This window comes from Sorex fumeus, unplaced genomic scaffold, assembly GCF_029834395.1.
Source record: "Sorex fumeus unplaced genomic scaffold, SorFum_2.1 ptg000122l, whole genome shotgun sequence".
In the NCBI taxonomy this organism is placed as follows: domain Eukaryota; kingdom Metazoa; phylum Chordata; class Mammalia; order Eulipotyphla; family Soricidae; genus Sorex; species Sorex fumeus.
Window position 1 is genome coordinate 61,138,863 of NW_026606179.1, and position 22,974 is coordinate 61,161,836.

Genomic DNA, 22,974 nt, shown 5'->3' on the forward strand with positions numbered 1-22,974 from the left:
TGACCAGATGTAAGTCATGTCACGTGGTGTTTCTGGAACTCTATATGGGGCGCTGGAATCATGCTGAGCATTTGTGTAGACAGATGGCCAGGTCACATCTCCAGGGCTTCTGGGTTTGGGTGTGAGGTGGGGCTCAGAACTCTATATGGGGCATTGGAATCATGCTGAGGGTTTGTGAAGACAGACGGCCAGGTCACATCTCCAGGGCTTCTGGGTTTGAGGTGTGAGGGGGGGGGGGCTCAAAACTCTATATGGGGCATTGGAATTATGCTGAGGGTTTGTGTAGACGAACATCCAGATCACATCTCCAGGGTCTCTGGATTTGAGGTGTGAGGTGGGGCTCAGAACCCATATTTCTAACAAATGGAAAGTTGAGACTTCAGGTGAGAACCATTTTACCTTATTCACTTCCGGTTGGTTCTGTCTGGGTGGGTCTGTCTCTAGCTGAAAACCTTCCCACACAGGTTATTCAGCTCAGGGTTTCTCCAAGTTTTCTTTTTATAGATTTAAAATTTTTATGGAAGCACATTCTCTTTGGTGTAACTCTTCTTTAAATCAATTTGCTACATGGCACCGATGTAGTGAGAGAGGAAGTCTTCTATCATCACCATAAATAGAAAATCAATATTGTTTACTATAAATAGGAGGTAAGCATTCAAACAGTTATTAAAATTAAAAACAGGTTCATTTGAGAATACTGTCTAAAATTACCTCAAGTACCACGTGGTCTATGTAACCCACTTTGAGAAATATTGATGACAAAGGAGAGCAAACATAAAGGGAATGGTTTTTTATTTTTTTTTCAAAAGAATACAAATAAGTTCCAGAATAATGGAAATGATAGCATCTTGGCATTTTCTGCTGCTGACTTTGAATAGCAGACATCACACTCCATTCTGAGGTCGCGGGTGCCGAGTCCCGGCATTCTCTATTGCCTCCGCGAGGGTCAACCAACTCATACTTCTTTGTGACAAGATGAGCTGAATTCAACCTAACCAATAAAGTCAAGCTCATTTGCATTTTCATAACCCACCCTTCCATCCTCCAAGTGTGATTTTCATTTTTAGGACAGAGTTATTCAGTCAATGGAGATGCAGTCCCTTTAAAGGGGTATTTATCATCCTTGAAGAATCTTATTGCCAAATCTTAATAGTCTTTCTTACAACAAAGGCTCAAATTCGCTATCAAGATTAAGAGGTGGAGCTTGAATAGCTTTACTGGAGCATCTCACGATAAAAATAGATGAAAGTCTTAGAATGGGTGGCGCCATTGCAGTGGGAGCCAAATGAATGTGCCCCAGTATCTCTGCAGTTCCTGCAGGCTGTGTGTGAATCGTCTGCCAGCCCGGAGGGCAAATCAGAGGATTGGGAAGCAGACCCCTTGGCTTCTCCGTCATACCCAGCTGGGCGACCTTGAGCAAGGAGCTGAAATTCCCTGAACCATAATGACTCTTCACCTGTAAAGTGGGGGCAGTGCTGGATTGGAGACAGAGGCCAGCTCGGACACTTGGGGTGAGCATGACATGGTAAAGTACTACAAAGCGCCTCCTTTGGGTTTTAACCCAGAGAAAAATCGATGAAAACACCCATCTGCCATGTGTCTCGGGCCCCTGCTGGCTGTCTGGTTTAGGGGCTAGTGGGAAAACAGTTGGGACTCAGAGCTGTTTACCGTCGGGACTAAGGTGGGTTCTGGGAAGGAAGCCGTCTAGAGTCTGGGCAGGCTGGTGGTAGAGGGGCTTCCCAGAAAAACTCATGAGAGGCCGAGTGCCCCGATTTCCTGGGGGCCTGGTCACACCGGCACCTTCTTTCTGGACTCCAGCAGAAGCCGAGGCTTCCGGAAGGAAGCAGGAGGTGGGCCTAACTGTCTTCTGAGCTTAGGTCCAGGGTCCGTGTCATTCAGGTAATGACAGCCTCTTACAGTGGAGTTCTGGCTTCTTTCAGGTCTGTGAACTTTCCTTGGTAGCACCAGGAAGACCACCAGGCGTGCCTTGGCTCTGGCCTTGTTAAACCACTGCTCCCCGTGGCCATATGGGTCTTCCTCTTCCTCCGTCACTCTGTCCTTCCTGCCGCCCCCACCGCCATGCTCTTGCCCTGCCTGTGGTGTGAGCGCATCCCTAGCATGTCAAGTGGCCTGCTCAGCCACCGGCCAGTGAACCACCTTCCTCCTGCCCCGTTTTGATTTTGAGTATCGAACTTACATAAAACTCACCCAGAGAGTATTGTGAAGAGGCTGGCTGCTCCCGGCTCTTCAGATCCCTCTTCGCCCTCCCACCTGCCCTGCAAAAGCCCAGCTAAAGAGGCACTGACTCTGAGAAGACACGGACAGCTGCTGGAGTTGCTCCTGGTTTGAGTGACGCTTGGTGTAACGGTGGTTGCTTTTGTTTTCCGCACCTTTCCCTAGGTCCTCCCAGCAGCTTTCAATCCATGACAGCTGGAACAGCAAGGAGCACAGGGACTGAGACTCCAACCTCCTCCCCCTCTGCCTTGACCTCCACCTGCAGCGGGTTCCTCTGGCTTCTAAATTCCAAATAGTTCCACCCAGGGATCTTCCCCATTTTCTGCAATGACCAAATGGCATGAATGCAGGATTTTTCAAGCCGCACGGCTTATATCACAGCTACTTAACTCTACTATTGTAGCCTAAAAGCTACAACAGGGAAATTAAGAGAGTGGTTGGGTTCCCAGAAAACTTGATTTATGCACAGAAGCATTGAGCAGAATTGGGCCGTGAGCTGTGGTTGATCCATGGCTTGTCTGGTGGTTTCCAGCACCTTCCTGTGGGTGGAGAGATTGAAAGTCACTGGTTTCCAGTGCTTGGAGGCTTGGGAGAGTGGAGGGGGGCAGGGATGTTGCCCAGGGTCATGCCCCTTTCAGGAATCCCTCTCCATCTGGCTCTCCCCTGGGGTTGGAACCAGTTTCTGTCCCAGTTCTTCAGGGCCAGCTGAGAGAAAGCTTCTCCACTGCTACCACTGGATTTGCTTCTTCCTAACCCTGTCTACACTGCTACTGTTCCCTACATGTCCCTCCCCCCACGGGATTGAGTGAGCCATGCTTCGTTGCTGGACCCATAGCACCTGGCACTGGGGCGGGGAGCGGGGGGTCTGGGATATAGATTTGAGAAGCTGAATTCTTTTTCATAAAGTAGTTCACAATAGTTCATTATAGATAATATTCTAACACCCACCCAACCAGCGAGCATCTTCCCACCACAATAAGAGGGAAGTGTGTGAAGGTTGTTGTATTTCATTCTGGAGCCATTTAAGCCCCATATATACAAGAATACAAGCAAGTTTGTTAAAACCAAACACACATGTGCTACTTTAGGTACATCAGTGGACTAGAGTTTAAGAGGTTGCGTGGCCGCAAATGTGGCTGTGTGTGCGCCAGGAAATATTGCATCACTCTCTTCTGGGACCTTTATTTTATAGTCTCTGGATCTTGGCCATTGATGAGATTAGATGGCACCAGGGGCAGTTTGTGGGTGTGACTGCCAAGCTACTAGAAAACTGGGGACCTGGATGGAGGAGGCCCAGTCCTGATCCGAGCAGGCTTGGAGATCTCAGCCGTGGGTCCCGCATACCTGGGTTCCTCTGCTGGTTCCTTCATGCATGAGGCTTGTCTGAGCATGTGGGGAGTGGCCTTGAGCATGGCTGTGGCTGGGTTCTGGAGGTTTTTGGCTGCTGGCGCTCTGCTTGGGTCAGGGAGGAGAGGACGAATTCTTGACAGTCCCGGAAAGCTGGGTTGATCAGTGCTCCCAGCAGGGACCCACATTTCCTCCTCCCCCTGTCCCTTCCTGTTGCCTTCCAGCCATCCACACCTAGCCAGATGTCAGGCCTGCTGGCCACTTGACAGAGTGATGAGATGGGCCTATGACTGCCATAACGTGCGCCTCTGTTGAGTTTGTGCACTGAGCACTGCCGTCCGGAGCTGATGCCTGACTCCCCAGGGAGGCTCTTGTAGGGCCTCCCAGGCTTGGTGGCGACCTTCACCCAATTAGATTTTGCACTGTTTAAGTTTTGAAAAGGATCTTTTCTCTTAACGTTTTTTTCATGAAGGACATCCTTTTTTAAATAAGAAGAATCAGACTGATTTTAAGAGAGTAGCAGAGTGAGCAGAGACTTTCCCTTTTGTATAAATCCAGTTTGAGTTGAAAATATCCCAAGGACTCATGAAATTTTAGATAATTGAACCTCTGAACTCAAACAGACATGAGAAAAATATACATTATGTGCATTTTTCCTTTGAAATTATTTCAGTTCAGGGGTTTTCTTCTTGGTTCAAAACCTGACAAATGTTTGCTTGATGGTGAGAAGGGACTGATTAACCCACACCTAGATTTAAAGTGGTGATGAAAATGGATGGAGTTTGGGATTTAATATATTTACACCTGAAGAGGCTTTTCAAATATACTGTTACGTGAAAGTCAGGATGAATGGGCTTCCTGCCTCTACTGGGGATTGCAGAAGACGGTGACGTGGAGGGAGTTAGATCCTTAGAAGCTGGATTGGCAGTGAGCCATTTTGATCACCCTAAGGAGTCTGTGGCCCAGATTGGCTAAAGAGAAAGGCCCTGTGGAAATTCCTGAGCTGGAGTAACAGGGGAGGCCAAGCCCAACCCCCACAGCCAGGAAGCCAATCAACAGAGGCAGTTTTGAGTGAAGACTTTTAGAGTCTTTTTCATGGAGGTGATAGTTTCGAGGTCATACAGGTGGCTGCCACCCATTCAGGGCATTTTCCCCTGGGAGATTAGGAGATGAGAAATGAAACCCCTGGTGCTTGAAGAGGACCTTTCTTCTTCTTTTTTTTTCTTTTGCTTTTTGGGTTACACCCAGCGATGCACAGAGGTTACTCCTGGTTCATGCACTCAGGAATTACTCCTGGCTGTGCTCAGGGGACCATATGGGATGCTGGGAATCGAACCTGGATCAGGCCGCGTGCGAGGAAAATGCCCTACCCACTGTGCTATCACTCCAGTCCCTTGAAGAGGACCTTTCAAATTTATTATTTAAAGAAGAAAGATGCCCAGTGCAAGAAATATCTGTATCAAGATACATATGCAAGGCAAATATCAAATATCGCTCTGAAATTTAACTTGGAGACCCAATCACACTAGTGGGTTAATAAAAGCCAAATGACACGGGTTGTTGGGGACATATGAAGGGACAGGGATGCTGTCATCTGAAGGCAACCTGCCTATCAGCAGGGTGCTCCTGTCACCCGAGAGCACTGTCCTGTGTGACTCCAGTCTCAGATCCAGATACTGAGCAAAAATCCTTGATATTTAAATGTTAACAATTAATCCCCCACTAAAGGCCATCTGACAGATAAACTGTCCCTATGAGGCCTTTCACAGCCCGTAGTCTTCACCCTCTCCCTTAGAACACATTTCTCTTTAGAACAGAGCCAGTGGCTGATGCTTGGTTATTTAGCAGGAAACCTAAGCAGAGTTTCTGGTCTATGTTTTCTCCACATCCAGATCGTTGCATGGTATACTGTGGATAAACTTTCAAGGGCAGATTGATTATCCTCCAGTTTAGCAAAGCAGCAGCTCCCTAATTATGTCAGAAGGCAGGATTATCTCTGATCGTTTATTTGAGCGTGGGCTCTGGATAGAACATCAAATGAAGAAGTTCAGTAGAAGGCAGTCACAAAGCAAGCTTTGCCACACTTTCTCCTACTTGAAGCCCAAAATGATGGTGGACCATTTTGCTCCATTAGTAAAGGTTGTCCAGTAAGGACTGGAGTGATAGCACAGTGGGTAGGACATTTGCCTTACATGCAGCTGACGCAGGTTCGATTCCTCCATCCCTCTCGGAGAGCCCAGCAATCTACCGAGAGTATCCCACCCGCATGGCACAGCCTGGCATGCTCCCCATGGTGTGTTTGATAGGCCAAAAACAGTAACAAGAAGTCTCAGAATGAAGACATTACTGGTGTCCACTCGAGCAAATCGATGAACAATGGGAGGGCAGTGCTACAGTGATAGTAAGGGTTGTCCAGTTACTTCTAATTACTGCAGCCACACAACTTTGATCGCAAAGTGATGCAGAGTTCTACTTGGTGTCAAGGTGGCTCATCTTCATGAAGGTCCAGCAAAAATCAGTAAAGTTCCTGGCCCAAAGAGCCCAGAATTAGGAACTGGCTGCCCCAGTGCTGGGCAGGACTGCTGAGCTCTTGGGGGCCTGCATTCCTCTCTCCCCGCTGGGCAGCTGGAAACTGACCACGGCAGGAAAATTGGCAAACATTACAAATTACAGTGTTTCTCTCTTAGAAAATAGGTTGTTATACCCCGGGCAGGGAGCTCTCGGGTACTCAGTGCTCGAGATCTCATTCTTTCTGCAAAGCCGAGCCTGCTTTGCTGGCGACTCTAGAGCTAGAACACATACAGGGTGCGTGTTAAATCAGTGCTTCTCTGTAGCTGTAGTCTCCAGAGTGTTTGTCTATGAAAACTGAAGTTGCTCTCAAAGACTGGTTGTAGGTTTGGGTTTGGTTTAAGACCACAGCGAGCTGTGCTCAGGGCTTCCTCTGTCCTCTCTGCCCAGGGGTCACTCCTGGTGGGAACTGGGGGACCAAATGTGGTGTCAGGGATCCAACGCTGGTCAGCCCCATGCAAAACTAGTGTCTTCCTTACTGTACTAGCGCTCCGGCCCTCTTGAGACATTCAAGTCACTGTCTCTGTCACTGTCCTCCCGTTGTTCATCGATTTGCTGGAGCGGGCCCAGTAACGTCTCCATTTTGAGACTTGTTACTGTGTTTGGTATATTGAATATGTCACGGGGAGCTTGCCAGGCTTTGCCGTGCAGGTGCGATACTCTCAGTAGCTTGCTGGGCACGCCGAGAGGAGCGGAGGAATCGAACCCAGCTCGGCCGGGCTGGCTGCATGCAAGGCAAACACCCTACCACTGTGCTATCACTCCAGTCTTATTTGTTATTGAGTAATAATAAAGAGGGGACTGGAGAGAGTTCAAGTATTGCCATTATTCATAGTCCTTCCTACTGAACACCTTCCTTTTGTTTGTTTGGGGGAGCCCCGACCAAAGGTGCTCAGGGCTTCTGACTGTGCTCAGGGACCACTCCTGGTGGTGCTTAGGGGACCCTTTGGTGGTGCCAGGGATGGAACTGAGTCAGCATGCATACAAAGCACTGGCCACAGCCCGGTACTGCCTCTCTGGCCCCTGCATGTACACAAGCAAAATCAACTCGTCTGATGACTTGAACTTGGCCTTTTTTATAAGCTTCCCTCTCCACCCCTCCATAGGGAATGAATTCTCTGAGATTCTCTGTTCTTCCTTACATCTTTGTGTTTTGAAAGAAGATATTTAAATGTTAGTCTTTCCAGAATGCTCAGTGCTCCCGATGGCTTGAGGGGGACCTTGTATCACTAATTCTCCTCTAATTTTGTGCCAACACGTAGAAGGAACTCAATAAATGTTATTTATCTTAGCTGTGTATCAGGCAGTCAGACTAAAGAGAAGTTGTCGGCCAGGGACCTAGGCTCAGTGAGAGAACACGAGCCTTACGAGTATATGTGAGATCCTCAGTTCAGTCCCCAGCGTTGAAAAGAAAAAGAAGAAAAAAGATGCACATTCTTATACTGTAGCCTAGGGCGATAGAAGGTGTTCTGCAGAACAATAAATTCCTTGACTTCAACACCATTTTTTTTTTCTGGGTTTATTTCTTTTCTCTTGGAACTTTTCAAAGCAAGAAGATTTAGCTGAAAAAAAAAAAACAATTTAACAAGACAGACATTTAGTTCAATAGAAGAATTTTCGGGTGTGAAAAAATAAATTACAAAAAGGACTCTGCCTCTGAAAGATAATTAATAAAAACCTTCCGGTGCGATGACAAATCTGACATCTTGTCTAGTGTCTGGCAGAGAAGAAAGTGTTGAGAGTTGCACAGTTAGGGTAAAATGTTCCACTTCGCAGCAAGGCCAAGCAAGATCTGATAATTATTTCCGAGCAAGAAAAGGTCAGACTCTAGTTACTAACTTGTCACACCAAGTCTGGACAGGGAACTAGTGACCAGCACTGGAGTCTTTGGACTTCACAGATAAACACTGCCAGGAATCTGAGTGATTATGGGATGACTCCTTGGCCATTGAGACGAGGTATTTCTAGAACTTTCCCCTTCCCTTGAGTAAGCTGCTTTAAGGTTTCAGTCAGCAGGATGGTGGTCCCCTAACTACATGCCTGTCCTAATTCCTACAACCTACAACTATCACTCGGTTCCCCAGGGGAGTATGAGGTGCTAACAACATTCCTTATAAAAGAGATGTGCAAGCATTGGAAGGTAAGACCAGAGAGTGAAGCGAATGGAGAGTGAGGGGAAACTCTACACGGAGAGGGGACCACAGCTGAAGACTGGGGGGGGGGGGGGGGGGCGGAGTCCTGGCGCATGGGGAAGGTGCTTCCCTGGCCTTCGGCTGACACAGTTTCAACCCCCAGCACTGCTTAGGGTGCCCTGAGCACTGCCAGGAATTATTGCTGAGCACAGAGCCAGGATAAAGCCCTGAGTACTGCTGGGTGTGGGGCCAGTTCTCCGCCCCCCAAAAAGGAGCACTGTAGCACTGTCCTCTCATTATTCATTGGTTTGCTTGAGCAGGCACCAGTAACATCTCCATTGTGAGACTTGTTACTGTTTTTGGCACATCGAACATGCCATGGGGAACTTGCCAGGCTCTGCTGTGCAGGAAGGGTATTCTCAGTATCTTGCCTGGCTCTCCGAGAGGGGCAGAGGAATTGAACCAGGGTCGGCTGCATGCAAGGCAAATGCCCTACCTGCTGTGCTATCGCTCCAGCACCCCCCCAAAGTAAAAATAAAAAATATAGTGTGTGAAGGCTGTAAAAGGAATCACTGTCACTGTCCTCCCGTTGTTCACCGATTTGCTCAAGTGGACCCAGTAACATTGTGAGACTTGTTACTGTGTTTGGCATGTCGAATACGTCACGGGAAGCTTGACAGGCTTTGCCGTGCGGGCGAGATACTCTCAGTAGCTTGCCGGGCTCTCCAAGAGGGGCAGAGGAATCCAACTCAGGTCGGCCATGCTGGCCGCTTGCAAGGCAAACGCCCTACCTGCTGTGCTATCACTTCAGCCCTGTAAAAGGAAGTAGGGCGAAAAGTGTGACTTAGACCCTGCCCTGTGAACCCATTTTATTTAATCACTGTGAACTTACAAAGTTATTTATGATTGGGTTTCAGGCATACGGTGCTTCAACAACGATCCTTTTACCAGTGTCCACTTCTCTCCACCAAAGCCCACCCCCCTTTGCTTCTTACCTGCCAGTCTTCTCTACAAGAGGTGATTCAGATAGATAGATAGATAGATAGATAGATAGATAGATAGATAGATAGATGGATGGATAGATGGATGGATAGATAGATATGCTTTTGCACTATGGTTTATAGCTGCTGCTAATAGAGTTTTATACATAACACCTGCCGTCCCCACCCCTCCTCCTCTCAGTTGAACTCTTCCCTCCTCCATCAATATGCTCCCCATCCTCTCCCTCAGCCCCCCGCCCCAAGCTTCCTACTGAATACCAGTTCTCCTGTTCTTTGTTTCCGTTGTCTTTAGGTATTTGTTATTCCATTGTGGACCCATTTTAAACACCGATTTTTTCAGAAAATACAGTACAAGAATTTCTTTACCTGACTTAAGGGATGAAAATGTAATGTGGCATTTGGCTCACTAATTCAATCACCAGCATTTCATAAATAGGCATAAATGCCACCGACTTTGGAGCACACATGACCCCTAGTTTCTCCTAAGGGCTAGTGAACATCTTCCTGACTGCAATAACTCAAATTCTTACAATACGGTTTTTATTTTAAAATGGACTTATGAAGTCTAGTTGATTAATACTGGAAACTTGGTAGTAAATAATTACTTCCATTTAGACAAAAATTGCGATTTCATTCTCTGGATTATTTTTGGCTCTGCTTTAGCCAATTTAAGGAAGACAAGTCTAATCAATTTAGCCCTATTTTGAAATGACAAAAAAACTTCCAAGCCATCTTGAGAACTACCCAGAGCTTCTTATTCCTGCCAAATTCCTACCCGTTTCTTCAACTGGCATATCTTGGTGTCGCATTTACCAAGCTCCTGTAGGGAACAATCCTTCAGATGCCGCTTGAAAATGTCCATCTTCTTTCCTGTGTGCTCACATGCACATCCCTGTCCCTGTCCCACCCTCACACAAACAGTGCTTTTTCTGTATTTAATAGCGCATCATAAGACTCTTAGTTATTAAAAAACTGTTAACAATGGACAGCACGTAACATCTGTCAGGAGCCAGTACCTGTGTCAACTCTTTTGATTTGTGCTAACTCCTTAAACCCTAACACCTGTGAGGGTAGGTCTTACTGGATAAGCACTATTGGCTAGAGGGAATAGATGACGAAGCTAAGCCATGGGAAAGTCAAGCCACCTGCCCAGAGTCACGCAGGAACAAAGTCGTCTCTCCGGGATTTGAAGGCAGACAGACTTGCTCAACAATTTTGGCTTTCTAGCAAATTCTCACTTCACTTAATCACTTAACTTCCCGTTAGTCGGCGATTTGCTCGAGCGGGCGCCAGTAACGTCTCCATTTGTCTCTGTCGCGTGCTAGTGTAGCCCAATGGCATCTCTTCGCTCCGGGAACATGGAGGGCCTCAAACCGATCGTTCATGATCTTGACGAAGAAGTCTGACCATCTGGTAGGTGGGCGGCCACGCGATCTCTTGACATCCCGTGGAATCCAATCAGTAACAGCTCTAGTCCAACGGTCGTCTTTAAATCTCATTACGTGACCAGCCCAACAAATAACTACAACTGGTCTCATTCACCAGTAACAAATTCTCAATACACAGAATCTTCTGTTATTTGCCCGTGTGTCTGCTTTTGCCTCTAGATCTTTTCTCCATCGATAGCATCTTGCCTATGGCCTGGAAGAAGATAGCAATTTAAGTTTTTGACCCGAACAGTGAACCCAACCACTCTGACATAACAGCAGGCCAGAACACCCCGTCATTTCAAAGTGACAATCACTGAGACAAAGGGAAAGGTGTCATAGGCAATGTCCGCTCAGGAATGGGGCACCGAGCTACTTCTGCATTCCAACTTGCTCCTCGCCTCTCCGAGGGTTTCAGAGTCAGAATCATTTTCTCATCTTTCCCGTCATGCTCTCTCCACCAGTTGCCCTTCACCCACTACCATCCTTCCTCTTCTCCATTTCCAGTGATTTGCTCAAATTATGTTTATGTCTTTAAAAAAATCCAAGGAAAGGGCACCTGTAGTTTTGAGTAGTCTCCTGTGAAGTCAAGACTATGTTCTACTGGTATGTTATGTGCAGACTTTCTATGACTGTTGTAATACATTATCACCTCAATAAACTTCCATATCATTTTGAAGTCAGAAGTCTGCAGTGGTCTGCCTGGACGGATTCAAGGTGTAAGCTGTGGTGGTGACTTCTATCTGGAAGTTCTTCCGGACAGCCCTTGACTGGTTGCTTCTTTCTGATTTTCAGATTTTACCAGTGTTGGTTTGTTGGGTTTTGTTTGGGCACCAAACCTGGCAGTGCTCAGAACTCATTCCTAACTCTGTGCTAGGGGGTCACTCCCAGCAGGGCTCACAGGACCACATGTGGTGCCAAGAATTGGATTTAGCTAGCTGTGCCATTTACCTGCTGTGCTATTGCTCCAGCCCCATGTTTCTCCAGGCTTTGGGTGGTCCCTTCCCACCTTCAAAGCTGCCAGAGGTGGGGGGTGTCTTTCTCCTGCAGCCTACTCTCATGGCTATTCCCTTTCCTTGGCTCTTCAATTATTATCCCAGTATCAAAGATCCTTGTGATAATAGTAGGTCAGTCCAGATAATCCAAGGCAATTGCTTTATTTTGAGGTCAGCTGATTTTGCTCTATTTTGAAGTCAGTTCTGGACTTGAAGAGGTCACACTCAGGTGCCTACTAATGCCTGTTTGTGTATGCGTGTGGGGTCACAGGGGACAGTGATGGTACCTCTATGTGCCCATGTGTGTGTTTGAGGGTGCAAGTGCCTATCTTTGAGGTTCTTCTCTTATTCCGTTCTTACCTTGTGAGCACTGTCACTTTATAAACTCTTCAGGACTCTGGGTTTGGGGTCCCTGGCAGACTAAAGAATTGACTGGTGGCCACTGGCGGGCATTTTGTATCAGAGATAGTTTCTCCTCCTCAACCTAAGACACTCCGAACTGATTTTGATAGACCCCTTTGAAAAGAATAAACCATGGGTGTTTGAAGCCAGGAATAAGAGAAATGACCACAGGCCACTTTCCCATTTGGTCACAGCCGCGGGTTGTTTCGAGGGTCTTCATGATAGTGAATGCTCTTGCTACTTGCAGGAGGAAGAAGTCCAGGCAAAGGGGAGCAGGGATGGGAGATACTAGAAGCTCATTGGGAAAGTTCCAGTTTGGAGCTGGCTTAAGGAGAGACGCCACTGGAGTCTGGTGGCAGCCTAAGGAAGCCACAGGATGAGGCCACGGTTTCTCTCGCTTATCTGTGCTCCCTGCAATGTGGCGGTTAGGGTTGCTGCCAGTGCCCACATTCTTCCCTGGCCCCGAGGGTGGGTGAGAGGGAGTCTTAGAACCTCTGTCCTCGGTGTGTCTGTTTAGCCTCCAGCCAGCCCCACTGCAGGCTTCGGTCACAACCCCCTGCAGAGTCCCGACAGCAGTCAGGGCCTCTTCATTGTCAGGTCGCTCTCCTGCACGCCTGGACTTGAAGCACTGCTGATTCCTGCTCTTCCTGTTGGCTGATTTTGCCATTTCAGAAGCACTTTTCTCTCCTTCTAAGTGTCAGGATGTTTTAGAAACCAGTGCTAGAAGAAGTGGAGATCCTCTCACTTTCCCAGGAGGCTTTGGGTACCATTATGACAGCCACTTGAATCTCATGAGAAGCAGAGGGTCGCTCAGAGACCCTATTTCCAAAGTCTCCAGCCATGGCTGAAAACAGGCTCCTCCGTAGCCAGACTAGTGTGCCCGTCAGGCACCGTGGGGCAGGAGGTCCCACAGGGCACAGGGAGAAAAGGATAGCGCCAAGAAACACTCAATGCCAGGCTGCTCTGGCTGGACTAACCACATCTGATAGACTCATCATCCCAGATGCAGCCAGTTGGCAACCCGTGTCCTGGGACAGACAAATTCCTCTTGCTGGGAGCAAACTTCAAAGCTGGCTCTGTGTCTGAATCAGTCCCTGTCAGGACAGACATCAGTCCTTTCTTTGAAGGAGGCAAAGCTCCAAGCAGCAGCTCAGAAACGGAAGCTGAGAAGCAGACATCTGGGAAGAAGGCACCATCTCTCTCAGTGCTTCCTTTTGGGACAGTGCCTCTGACCAAGGAGGGACTCCCAGCTGCCACCTTGAAGGAGGCTTGATAGCAGCTAGAAAGAAAGAAAGAAAAGGCCCTCCCGTTGATCGTCGATTTGCTCGAGCGGGCCCAGTAACGTCTCCATTGGAGACTTTGTTGTTACTGTGTCTGGCATATCGAATACTCTCGGTAGCTTGCCGGGCTCTCCGAGAGGGGCGGAGGAATCGAACTCAGGTCGGCCATGTTGGCCGCTTGTAAGGCGAACGCCCTACCCGCTGTGCTAAAGAGGCACAATTTTGCCCTTATGAGGGTCACGACGCTCTGACTGGACAGTACCCCCAAGATGCACATTCCTCTTCACTTGAGTCAATTTGGCTCCCTGCTGTTCGCCTCTGGATTTTTCTGAACAGTCTATCCACTGAACAGCATTATGAAAATGACAAAAGTAATAGGCTGATGATATCTATCAGGGTCTACCCTGGAGAACGTCAGTAAAGCCTTCTCCTGCCGTAAGAATAACACATGGAAATGCTCTGACTAGTCACACTCTGAGCACTCCCTCTGTGTCAGGTTCTGAGGCGGCTCTTTAAACTCATTAATGCTCTTTATTCTCCTAAGAACCTGGGAGATAGCATTGCGATTCCTTTCTCCACGCAAGGAAGCTGATCCTGGTGAAGTTTCTTTCTCTAGATGCTAATGGATGAGCCTGAATTCATTCAGAACCCGCATGCTCCATCCCCAGCTTTCAGACTGTCTACGAAGGATTCTGCACGCCTAAGCAGTCTATTGTAATCTGCAGATAATAGAAGTCCTTTGGTGATCATAAAATTTGATCATTGCTGAGCTTTTATAGGTGTATTGGTTTCCTGTTTATGAGGTACAAGTTAATACATAAAAGAACAAAAGAACCATGTAGGAAGACCATTATGTGGTGGCATTAAAAAATAAATTTGGAAGAGCATGCAAAGCGTTTAGTCTAAAATGTTAAATTGGATTTGGGGGAAAGTATATCCATATGGTATATTTATGAGTGACATTGGATGATATTGGACAGGGAATCTGCCCTGTTTTTGACTAATGTCCAAGTAATCATTTCTTTGTCACTGGGAACTCCTTCTTCCTAAGACACTCCCAAACTCTATACAGCTGACATTGAAAGGGGGTATTTGTGACAGGTTCATTCACAGATATAATTCACAATTTGAATTCTGCTGAAAAGTCAAGCGGTAATGGTAGTAGTTAGAACATTTGTCCACTACTCTGAGTAAGACATTCAGCCTTGGGGACCCCTAAGGTAGTCTGGATTCTTCGTTAATGCATCCGTATCATTGCACACATGAAACTTTTCATTACATGAAACCCAAAGAGGTGCGAAGGAATTTATGCAAAGGCAGAACGTGTAGGTTAAAAAGACAAGTACCCAATTAATTCTGACCCATCTTTCCACTTTGATCTAGTGGGTTGGTTTCCCTGATCCTCATAATGCACTTAGTCACCCTCTCCTCACTCGGTATTTTATACATAGAGGCGTAGAGTGCCATTCCAAGTTAAAACTTAAATTTTAACTTGGATCAGGCTAAGTGAAATGAGTCATAAGGAGCGGGACAGGCATAGAATGACTGCACTCATTTGTGGAATATAAAATGACATAGTATGTGGAACAACACCCAAGGACAGTAGAGATAAGGACCAGGAGCATTGCTCCACAGTTGGAAGCCTGACTCATGAGCTGGGGGAGAAGGCAGCTCGTTAGAGAAGGGATCACTAAGGTAATGATGGTTGGAGGGCTCGCTCGGGAGGGAGATGTGTGCTGAAAATAGAAAAAGGACTAAACGTGATGGCCTTTCAGTATATTTGTATTGCAATCCGTAATGCCCATAAGTAGAGAGAGAATCAGAAGAGAAGTGCCTGCCATAAATGCAAGGGTTGGGATGGAGTGGGGATGGCGGGAGGGATACTAGGGACACTGGTGTTGGGAAATGTGCACTGGTGGAGGGATGGGTATTCGATCATTGTACGACTGAAACTCAATCGTGGAAGCTTTGTAACTGTGTTTCACGGTGATTCAATGAAAAAAAATAAAACTTAAATATAGTTCATCTGTTTCATTATCATTTGTTGATGTCTCTCATTTCTCCTAAGTCCGTAGTCATGTGCACATGACTGGCCACTTCTCCTGTGCAACACGGTTCCATTGTGTTGACACTGAATATGTACAGTCTCTGCAAGGGACATCTTCGTTCCCATGGTTTACTAGATGAGGAAACCAAGAAACACAGCAGTCATGAAAAATGGCAATCTGCAGTGGCTAAAGGCAACAGAGATCAGAACCAAGGAAAACATCTCTGGAGCCTGTGCTTTTATTACCCCATTGTGGGGTTCTCTATAAGCACCAGGACAGCTACCGATCAGGGTCCATGTGGAACCCTCCAGCTGGACAAGACTTGTGAGTAACTGAATGAATGAATGCAGGGAACGAACCAATCAACACCAGTTCAGACTTGCTGAATCCTATCTTGTCTAAAATAGTGCACCTGTTCCATACCCTATAAAGCTTTCAACCTGAATTTTTATTGTTGGATGAAGTGGCCCAAGACTTCTCAAAATCAAGCCTCTTGGTCCTCCCACCAGCCCTGGGTGAGCAAGGGGGAAGGTTTACTTTTTCTCTATGACTCAGAGACCCCTGGTAGTTCCTGGCAAACAATCAGGATGGAAATGAAGCTGCAGAAAGAGAAAAGGAAATTCAGCTGAAGCTTACACTTAATTCACTCTGGATTCTTACTCAGGGTCCTTGGATCACTGTCATTTCCCTTGGTACCTACAGGAAGGCTGAGTTACTGCTCTGTGATGTCAGGGCAGAATAAGCTGGAAAAGGTTAATACAAAATTGTAGGCAGAGGCTGCCTGAGGGTGACCTTTGACCGGTTGCTGTTTAGTGGAATTAGCGTTGGCTCCTTCTAGTGCTTTTTTTTCTTGCAAAATTGCCAGCAAATTATCCTGAGTTCTGAATCTGCATTCTGTTCGCAACTCTTGGGGTGTCAGTGTCCCGGGTGCCCCAGGAGCCAGGAGACCAGGACCTGCTCTCAGGACAGGGGCAAATTTTTTGTTGTTGTAAAATTGTTCACAATAATTGATTACATTCAATATTTCAACACCAATCCCACCACCATTATACCTTCCCACCACCATTATTTTATTTTATTTTATTGTAGTTGTCTACTTTTATTTATTTTTTTTAAATTTTTATTACCAGTAGAGCTGCTCAGAATAGGGACTATGGCACCCACCTCCCTTGGATTCCAAAGGATGGGGCAGGGTAGGCTAACAACTCCCCACTTCAATTTCTCTGATGCTTCGCGGGCCAGCCACACCGTGAACCTCTGGAGATTGATTTCTGCTCTCTCGTTCCTCGGGGTTCAGTGCATTTCAGAAGGCTGGTATTTAGAGAGAAGCCAGAATGCCACCGCTCCCAACCTTTTGTCCTCTCCCTGGAGTGGGGACGATAATGAGTTTTCTTCAACAGCCTGTGTGCAGTGGTTAAGAGTTTGCATTGGGATATCAAAATCTCGCGTCCCCCAAAGTGGGCCCTGAGTCAAGGATTTGAGTGGAAATAGTTTGGCTGGGAGGGTAGTGTCATAAAAACACCGACACGTCATGAGGCAATGAGGCCGTTGGTGGAAGGTGCATTATCAAGCCGAATAACGCCGTGAATGCCAGGAGCCAAGTGGAAATAGGAAAGTGGAGCTCTTGCCTCAGAATGATCTCTGAGAAGAGAGGCAAGAGGGTGACCTCGCTGGCATGATGGGCTGCTGCGGGGAGGGCGACTTCTACACACTCTCCTGCTACCATGCTCAGTGATGCATCCCGCCAGGCAATAATCACCCCAGGGCCCAGGGGTGAGGCTGGGTGGGAGAGGACATGCCTTGCAGGGGTGAGGCCTGGGGCTCAATGCAAGCACCACCAAAGAATAATATAGAAGATGCTTGCAACTGACTAGATGGTCAGCACACGTTTGCAACACTGAGAACGAACTATACCAAGGCGTGGGCGGAGCTTGACTGTGTCTAATCAAAGAAGGCTCAGACCCACGCTCAGGCCCCGCTCACCGGGCCCCCCTCCTCTGGGGAAGTGTGTTAGCCTTCCGAGAATGTCAGGGCTGTGTTGCTCCGTGCGTGTACCACCGGTGGCTCACATTCGAGTTTCATTAACAGAAATTGCAGCCTAGCGCCCCTGTGGAGATGTGTCAGGGGGATGTTGTGCGGAGTTGTGGAGATCATGCTTCTGAGACAGCACAGGTCAGGCTGAGCAATGTGAACACTCCTTGAGCCGAGTGTGATTTGGTACTCCACATACAGTAAACCAGTGTTCCTCAAAGGAGGGGTAAGCCGGAGAAGCCCGGGTGCCTTCAAAAACCACTGAGGGGACAAGAGTGATCCCTGGATTCCTAAGACTTGGTGCCTTCACCTTCCTGAACTTTCCTCACCCAGGAATGTGTCAACTCCAGTAGTTGACTCCTGGGTAAAGTGCTTCAGGGATTTGTAAGGACAATGATGAGCTTCTGGAAGCAACTGAGAACTTTTAACTTTCAAACCTATTAAAGTTTCAAAAGTGGGGAATTAATTTGGGGGTAGAGGGTTAGGGCCACAAAAAACAGTGCTCAGAGCTCACTCCTGACAGTGCTCACGGGACCATATGTGGAGGCAGGAACTAAACTGGGGTCAGCCATATGCAAGGAGAGCACCTTGAGCCCTGTGTTATTCCTTTGTCACTGTCCTCCCGTTGTTCATCGATTTGCTCGAGCAGGCCCAGTAATGTCTCCATTGTGACAATTGTTACTGTGTTTGGCATACCGAACACGTCATGGGGAGCTTGCCAGGCCTTGCCGTGCGGGCGAGATATTCTCGGTAGCTTGCCGGGCTCTCCGAAAGGGGCGGAGGAATTGAACTCGGGTCGGCCATGTCGGCCATGTGCAAGGCAAACGCCCTACCCGCTGTGTTATCACTCCAGCCCGTTATTCCTCTGGCCCTGGGGAATTAATTGTAATGATACATATATGTAAAACTTGTAATCCACTTTGTAAAATACTAGCATTTCATCACGATCACGACCACGATCATCCTGTTGTTCGTCGATTGCCTTGAGCAGGCACCAGTAACATCTCCTTCATCCTAGCCCTGAGATTTTAAAGTGCCATATTCAAGGGTCTTTCAGGGTTAGGAGAATGAGACCTATCATTGTTACTGGTATTTGGCATATTGGGTATACACCACAGGGAGTTTGTCAGACTCTGCCGTGTGGGCAGGTTACATTCGGTAGCCTGCCAAGTTGTCCAAAGTAGGAATGAGACAATAAGATGTCCGAAGCTGGGTTTTATAGTGTCTGGGTCTTGGCCATTGATGGGATTACATGGCACCAGCGGGTCAGTTGGTGGGTGTGACCCCTGCCTACTGGAAGATGGAGGATCTGTTTCATCACATAATCGATATTAGCTAGTTGGACATTTTCATTTTAGAATTTAGGCGTGAAGAGTCCACGTGTATTTTGTCCCAGCTTAGCAATTTCACTCATTTCCCTCACTTCCACCCAGCTGCCCTGCCAAGTGCTCAGTCGCCCAGTGTGGCGTCCGGCCACCCTGCTGGACGACTGAGATTGTCCAGCAAGCCCAAGATCCCTCCCAGAAGCTTCACCTGGAAGGATCTCGTTTCCTTTTCTCTTATCTTCAGAGATGACAGGGTTCCTGTGCATCAATGAAAGTGAAGTGGTTGGCGCTCAGGCATTACATGCAGCTGACAGTTTCTGTAATGAAATTTCACACGTGGAAACCATGGTGCGATTCTTAGCAGGTGTAAAAATCTGACGAAGTTATTTCTCTAACTGCCACGGAGTGGAATCTGCACCAGCTGTTCCTGTCGGTGCACTTTCCAAATCTCATTGCCCAAACGAATCGTTGGCAGCCACGGGAAAAGTATCAACTTACCTCTTCACTCGGGAAATAGAATTAAAATGTCGGTTCGCTGCTGAAAGTCACAGATTTGGTAAAAGTGAGTCAGGCAAACACACACACACACTGCTGTTAAAATATTGATGACTTTGGTTTTCTCAGGTGCTGCTGCTAACATCTGCAGGCGGTTTGGAGTGTACGCCGGGCTTTGAGCAGAAAGTGTTCCACATCGAACAGCCAGCTGAGTTCATTGAGGACCAGTGGATTCTCAACTGTAAGTAATGGCGCTGATGCTCTCGGCTGCTTTTGTTGAGTTCTCCAGTGTCTAAGAATGCGTCTTGGAACCACATGTCATATTCCCTCTGCTAAATACTTCCTGATCATTCTTATGTTGCTCTTTGGTCCAGGGTGAAAGGTCCTGAATAGGGTTCATGCCAGCTTTGAGGGCAATCAATTGTATGATTGTTTGTATCTTTATTTTTTTCCTTTTTGGGTCACACTCGGCAATGCTCAGGGGTTACTCCTGGCTTTGCACTCAGGAATTACTCCTGACAGTGCTCGGGAGACCATATGGGATGCTGGAAATCGAACCTGGGTCGGCCGCATGCAAGGCAAACACCCTTTCCGCTGTGTTATTGCTCCGGCCCCTGTATGTATCTTTTTTTAAATTTTTATTAGTGAGACACCAGGCTCTGCTGTGCGGGTGGGATACTCGTGGTAGCTTGTCGGGTTCTCCAAGAGGGATGGAGAAATCGAACCCAGGTCTGCTGAGTCTAAGAGTCAAGGCAAACGCCCTACCTGCTGTGCTATTGCTCTGCTCCCATGAGGTACAGTTGTAGACTCACAAATTTTTGTGCTTGGGTTTCAATTATACAATGATCAAATACCCATCCCTCCACCAGTGCCCATTTCCCCCTGTATGTATCTTTTTATGAGCATTTCCTATACACTCCCAGTAAAGAGAATCATCAGTTTTCAATCCAAGAACTGCTCTGAGTGAGGGCAGGAAGCACTGGGCACCTCAGGCAGAGTTCTAGTTGGTGAGCAGTGGTCTTGCTGGGGTACTTATCTATTCCATATCCCATTGACCTCAGGAGGTCGGACATAGCTGAGAACACAGACTTGACCTGTGAAGGTTTTAGGCAGAGGATAAAACCCATAAGGCTAGCAAAGTGGTCTTCAAAAAATACCCAGAGATCCTACAGAGGATTCTTTGGATTAAACACAAATCTCCCCAGATTGTGATGGATTTCTTCAAATATGCTCCCCTCATATCTATGGCTCTAATCACTTCCCCTATTTTCTGCCAATACTACATTACTTTATCCGTAGGGGGCGATGGAGTACATTGCCAAATGTACAACAAGCATAGTGTTAGCAAAATTGAATTTAAAATTGATGGTTTGCATCTAACCTCTTAATTGTAGGCTCCTGAGCACTGTTCCTTCGCATGTGGGACTAAAGTCCCTGAAAAAAAGTAGCTCGCTCTGGTCAGCTGCTCCGAAGTTCCGTTTGGGAAGATAATTGCACATTTGCCCTTCCCGTCTCAGGGTTGCTTCTGGGCTCGCCTCTTTCCTTCAACTCCATCCTCTGTGTCTGGCATGTATAAAGAAAGGGAGAAGCAAAACTAGCCTCCTTGATTGGATTGTTCTTTGAGGCCAGGACATATTTCAAGGGCTGAAAGGAACACAATAATGAAGATGCAATGTTGAGTATCCAGGGAGATATCCAAGGTGAGGCCTGTGCACATCTTGACACAATTACGCCAATGAAATCATTGCAATAATTAGAGTCTGTAATACAAGGTGCAGGTCTGGCACGAAAACTGAATTCCAATATGTGGTCTCATGTTTCTCTGCTCTCTGAGTGAGACACCTGGGTCAGGCCTCCAGGAACCCCCATTTGTCTTTGGATTCTCCTGTTTCCAAGAACTGATACGTTTCAGATGTGGTCTACAGGAGAACCATTTTTCTGGTTTCCCTTCTCTCTCTCTTTCCTTACTCTTCCTCTTTCTCCCCCCTGGTTCTCTCTTTTCTTTCTCCCAAATGGCATCTATATTAACACGCGTAGCAATGTGAAGCCTGAGTATGGAAATTAATAGAGTTGGTATGCAAAACAGGCCCGTAAATGTGATTGCTTCTGTAATCTTCATGACACCAAACAGCTTTTAATTCACTGCCGAGAAGCTGGAAACAATCATACTTTGGGGGATCTTTTTAATTTAAACTAGACCATACTGTACATTCCAATATCACAGTTTTGTGTGTGTCTCTGTTTTTTTTTTAAATCCCCTAAAGTAATTAAGTGGGTTATGGTTGTTGGTTCTGTGTAAGCTAGTAAATGCTAAATGAAACTAGGTTGATTATCAATGATAGCACATTAAGGAAAAGTCAATGATATGGGAATCGAGGACATTTAAATTTTCAGATGTGAGTTTGTCTGTGAATTGTTGGGTCAGCAATAGCTGACTTGGCCCCCTCTGTGAAATGAGAGTATCTGTATTTAGTAGCAAGATCAAAAATTACAAAGAACATTTCTGCTCATGCACTTTTGAGGTGATCCCAAAGCAATGAACATAGATTATTGTGAGCATAAACCCCGAAAAGAAGGTTAACTGTGCCTCAATGGAAAAGGAAGCTTTGAGATTCTCCATTAACTATAGTTAGGGAAAAAATCTGTATTTGCAAAATATTGCTATTAAAAATGGACTGCTCTATTCGACTTGCAAGAAATTTTTTTCAAAAACGAAACAAAAATGGGGTAGATTTTTATCCCTTAACAATTACTATTTTCAAAAGCATTTTTTCACGTCCCTAATCCTACCCCCTTTCTTTCTCTCTTATTCTCCCACTCTTAGTCTCAGTTTCCATCATGAATTTCTGTAGGGTTCAGTGGTTCAACATAAGACCGTCCCTCCTAACCATGAAAAATGTGACTAACCACATCCCCAGTGAGTGGTGGAGCTTGCAAAATGAAGACCACATTGACATAGGCCAACGTCTGGACGAGAAAGGAAAGTAATCAATCAATCAGAGCAGAAAAAATTTAAATACTTAGCTATTTGAGGTCAAATAGCAAGATCAGAAAACGAGCGGAGATACTTGACTGACATTGAAACTAATGCCCTTGTCTCAGGCATAAGTGAGGTTAGAAGCCTGGAAATGTTATCCCGGGCTGCCTTCATTACATTTTGGCTTTCCATTTCTCTTTATCTCTGCAGCATTTAAGAGCTTTGGTTTCAAATCACTGTGAATTTTTGTCTTGCACAGGCATAGATACATAGCAATCAATCAATTGATGTCTGTATTCTTTCTTTATTCTATAAAGTTGTCGGAAGGTGTTGTCTCTGCCTGACAGACACAGTTTATCTGCTCAGACGGCAGACTTATATTCACCTAGCTCTGCGATGGGCTTTACTGGGTTGCAGGGAATGTTTATTCTGTCCACGGTGTCTGGCTCTCTGTGTTCAGACAGTAATACCTCCTTTTATCCTTTTTTATCTTTCTCCTCAATTCTTTGTGACTTATCTTTTCTCCTTTAACCATTACTAATGGTCATCTCCACTCCTTTTATTTCCCTAATATTTTATTCACCTTTCCCTCTGACACATCTTTCCTTCAGTTGTTTTAAAGTCTTTTATTTCCTTCACATCCAAATAATTCTTTATTCTGCTCTCCTTCTCGCTAACCAGACCCACTTCCATCTTTAAAAGGCCATTTTT

General features: G+C 46.5%; 1 protein-coding gene across 1 annotated transcript in view; it reads left to right on the forward strand.

Annotated features, from left to right (window-relative positions):
• Window positions 1–22,974, forward strand: part of CDH13 (cadherin 13) — a 1,034,759-nt gene that overhangs the window by 196,507 nt on the left and 815,278 nt on the right. The window contains exon 2 of the mRNA XM_056135632.1: window positions 19,416–19,527. Coding sequence (XP_055991607.1) covers window positions 19,416–19,527 — 112 coding nt within the window. The remainder of the gene's footprint in view (window positions 1–19,415; window positions 19,528–22,974) is intronic.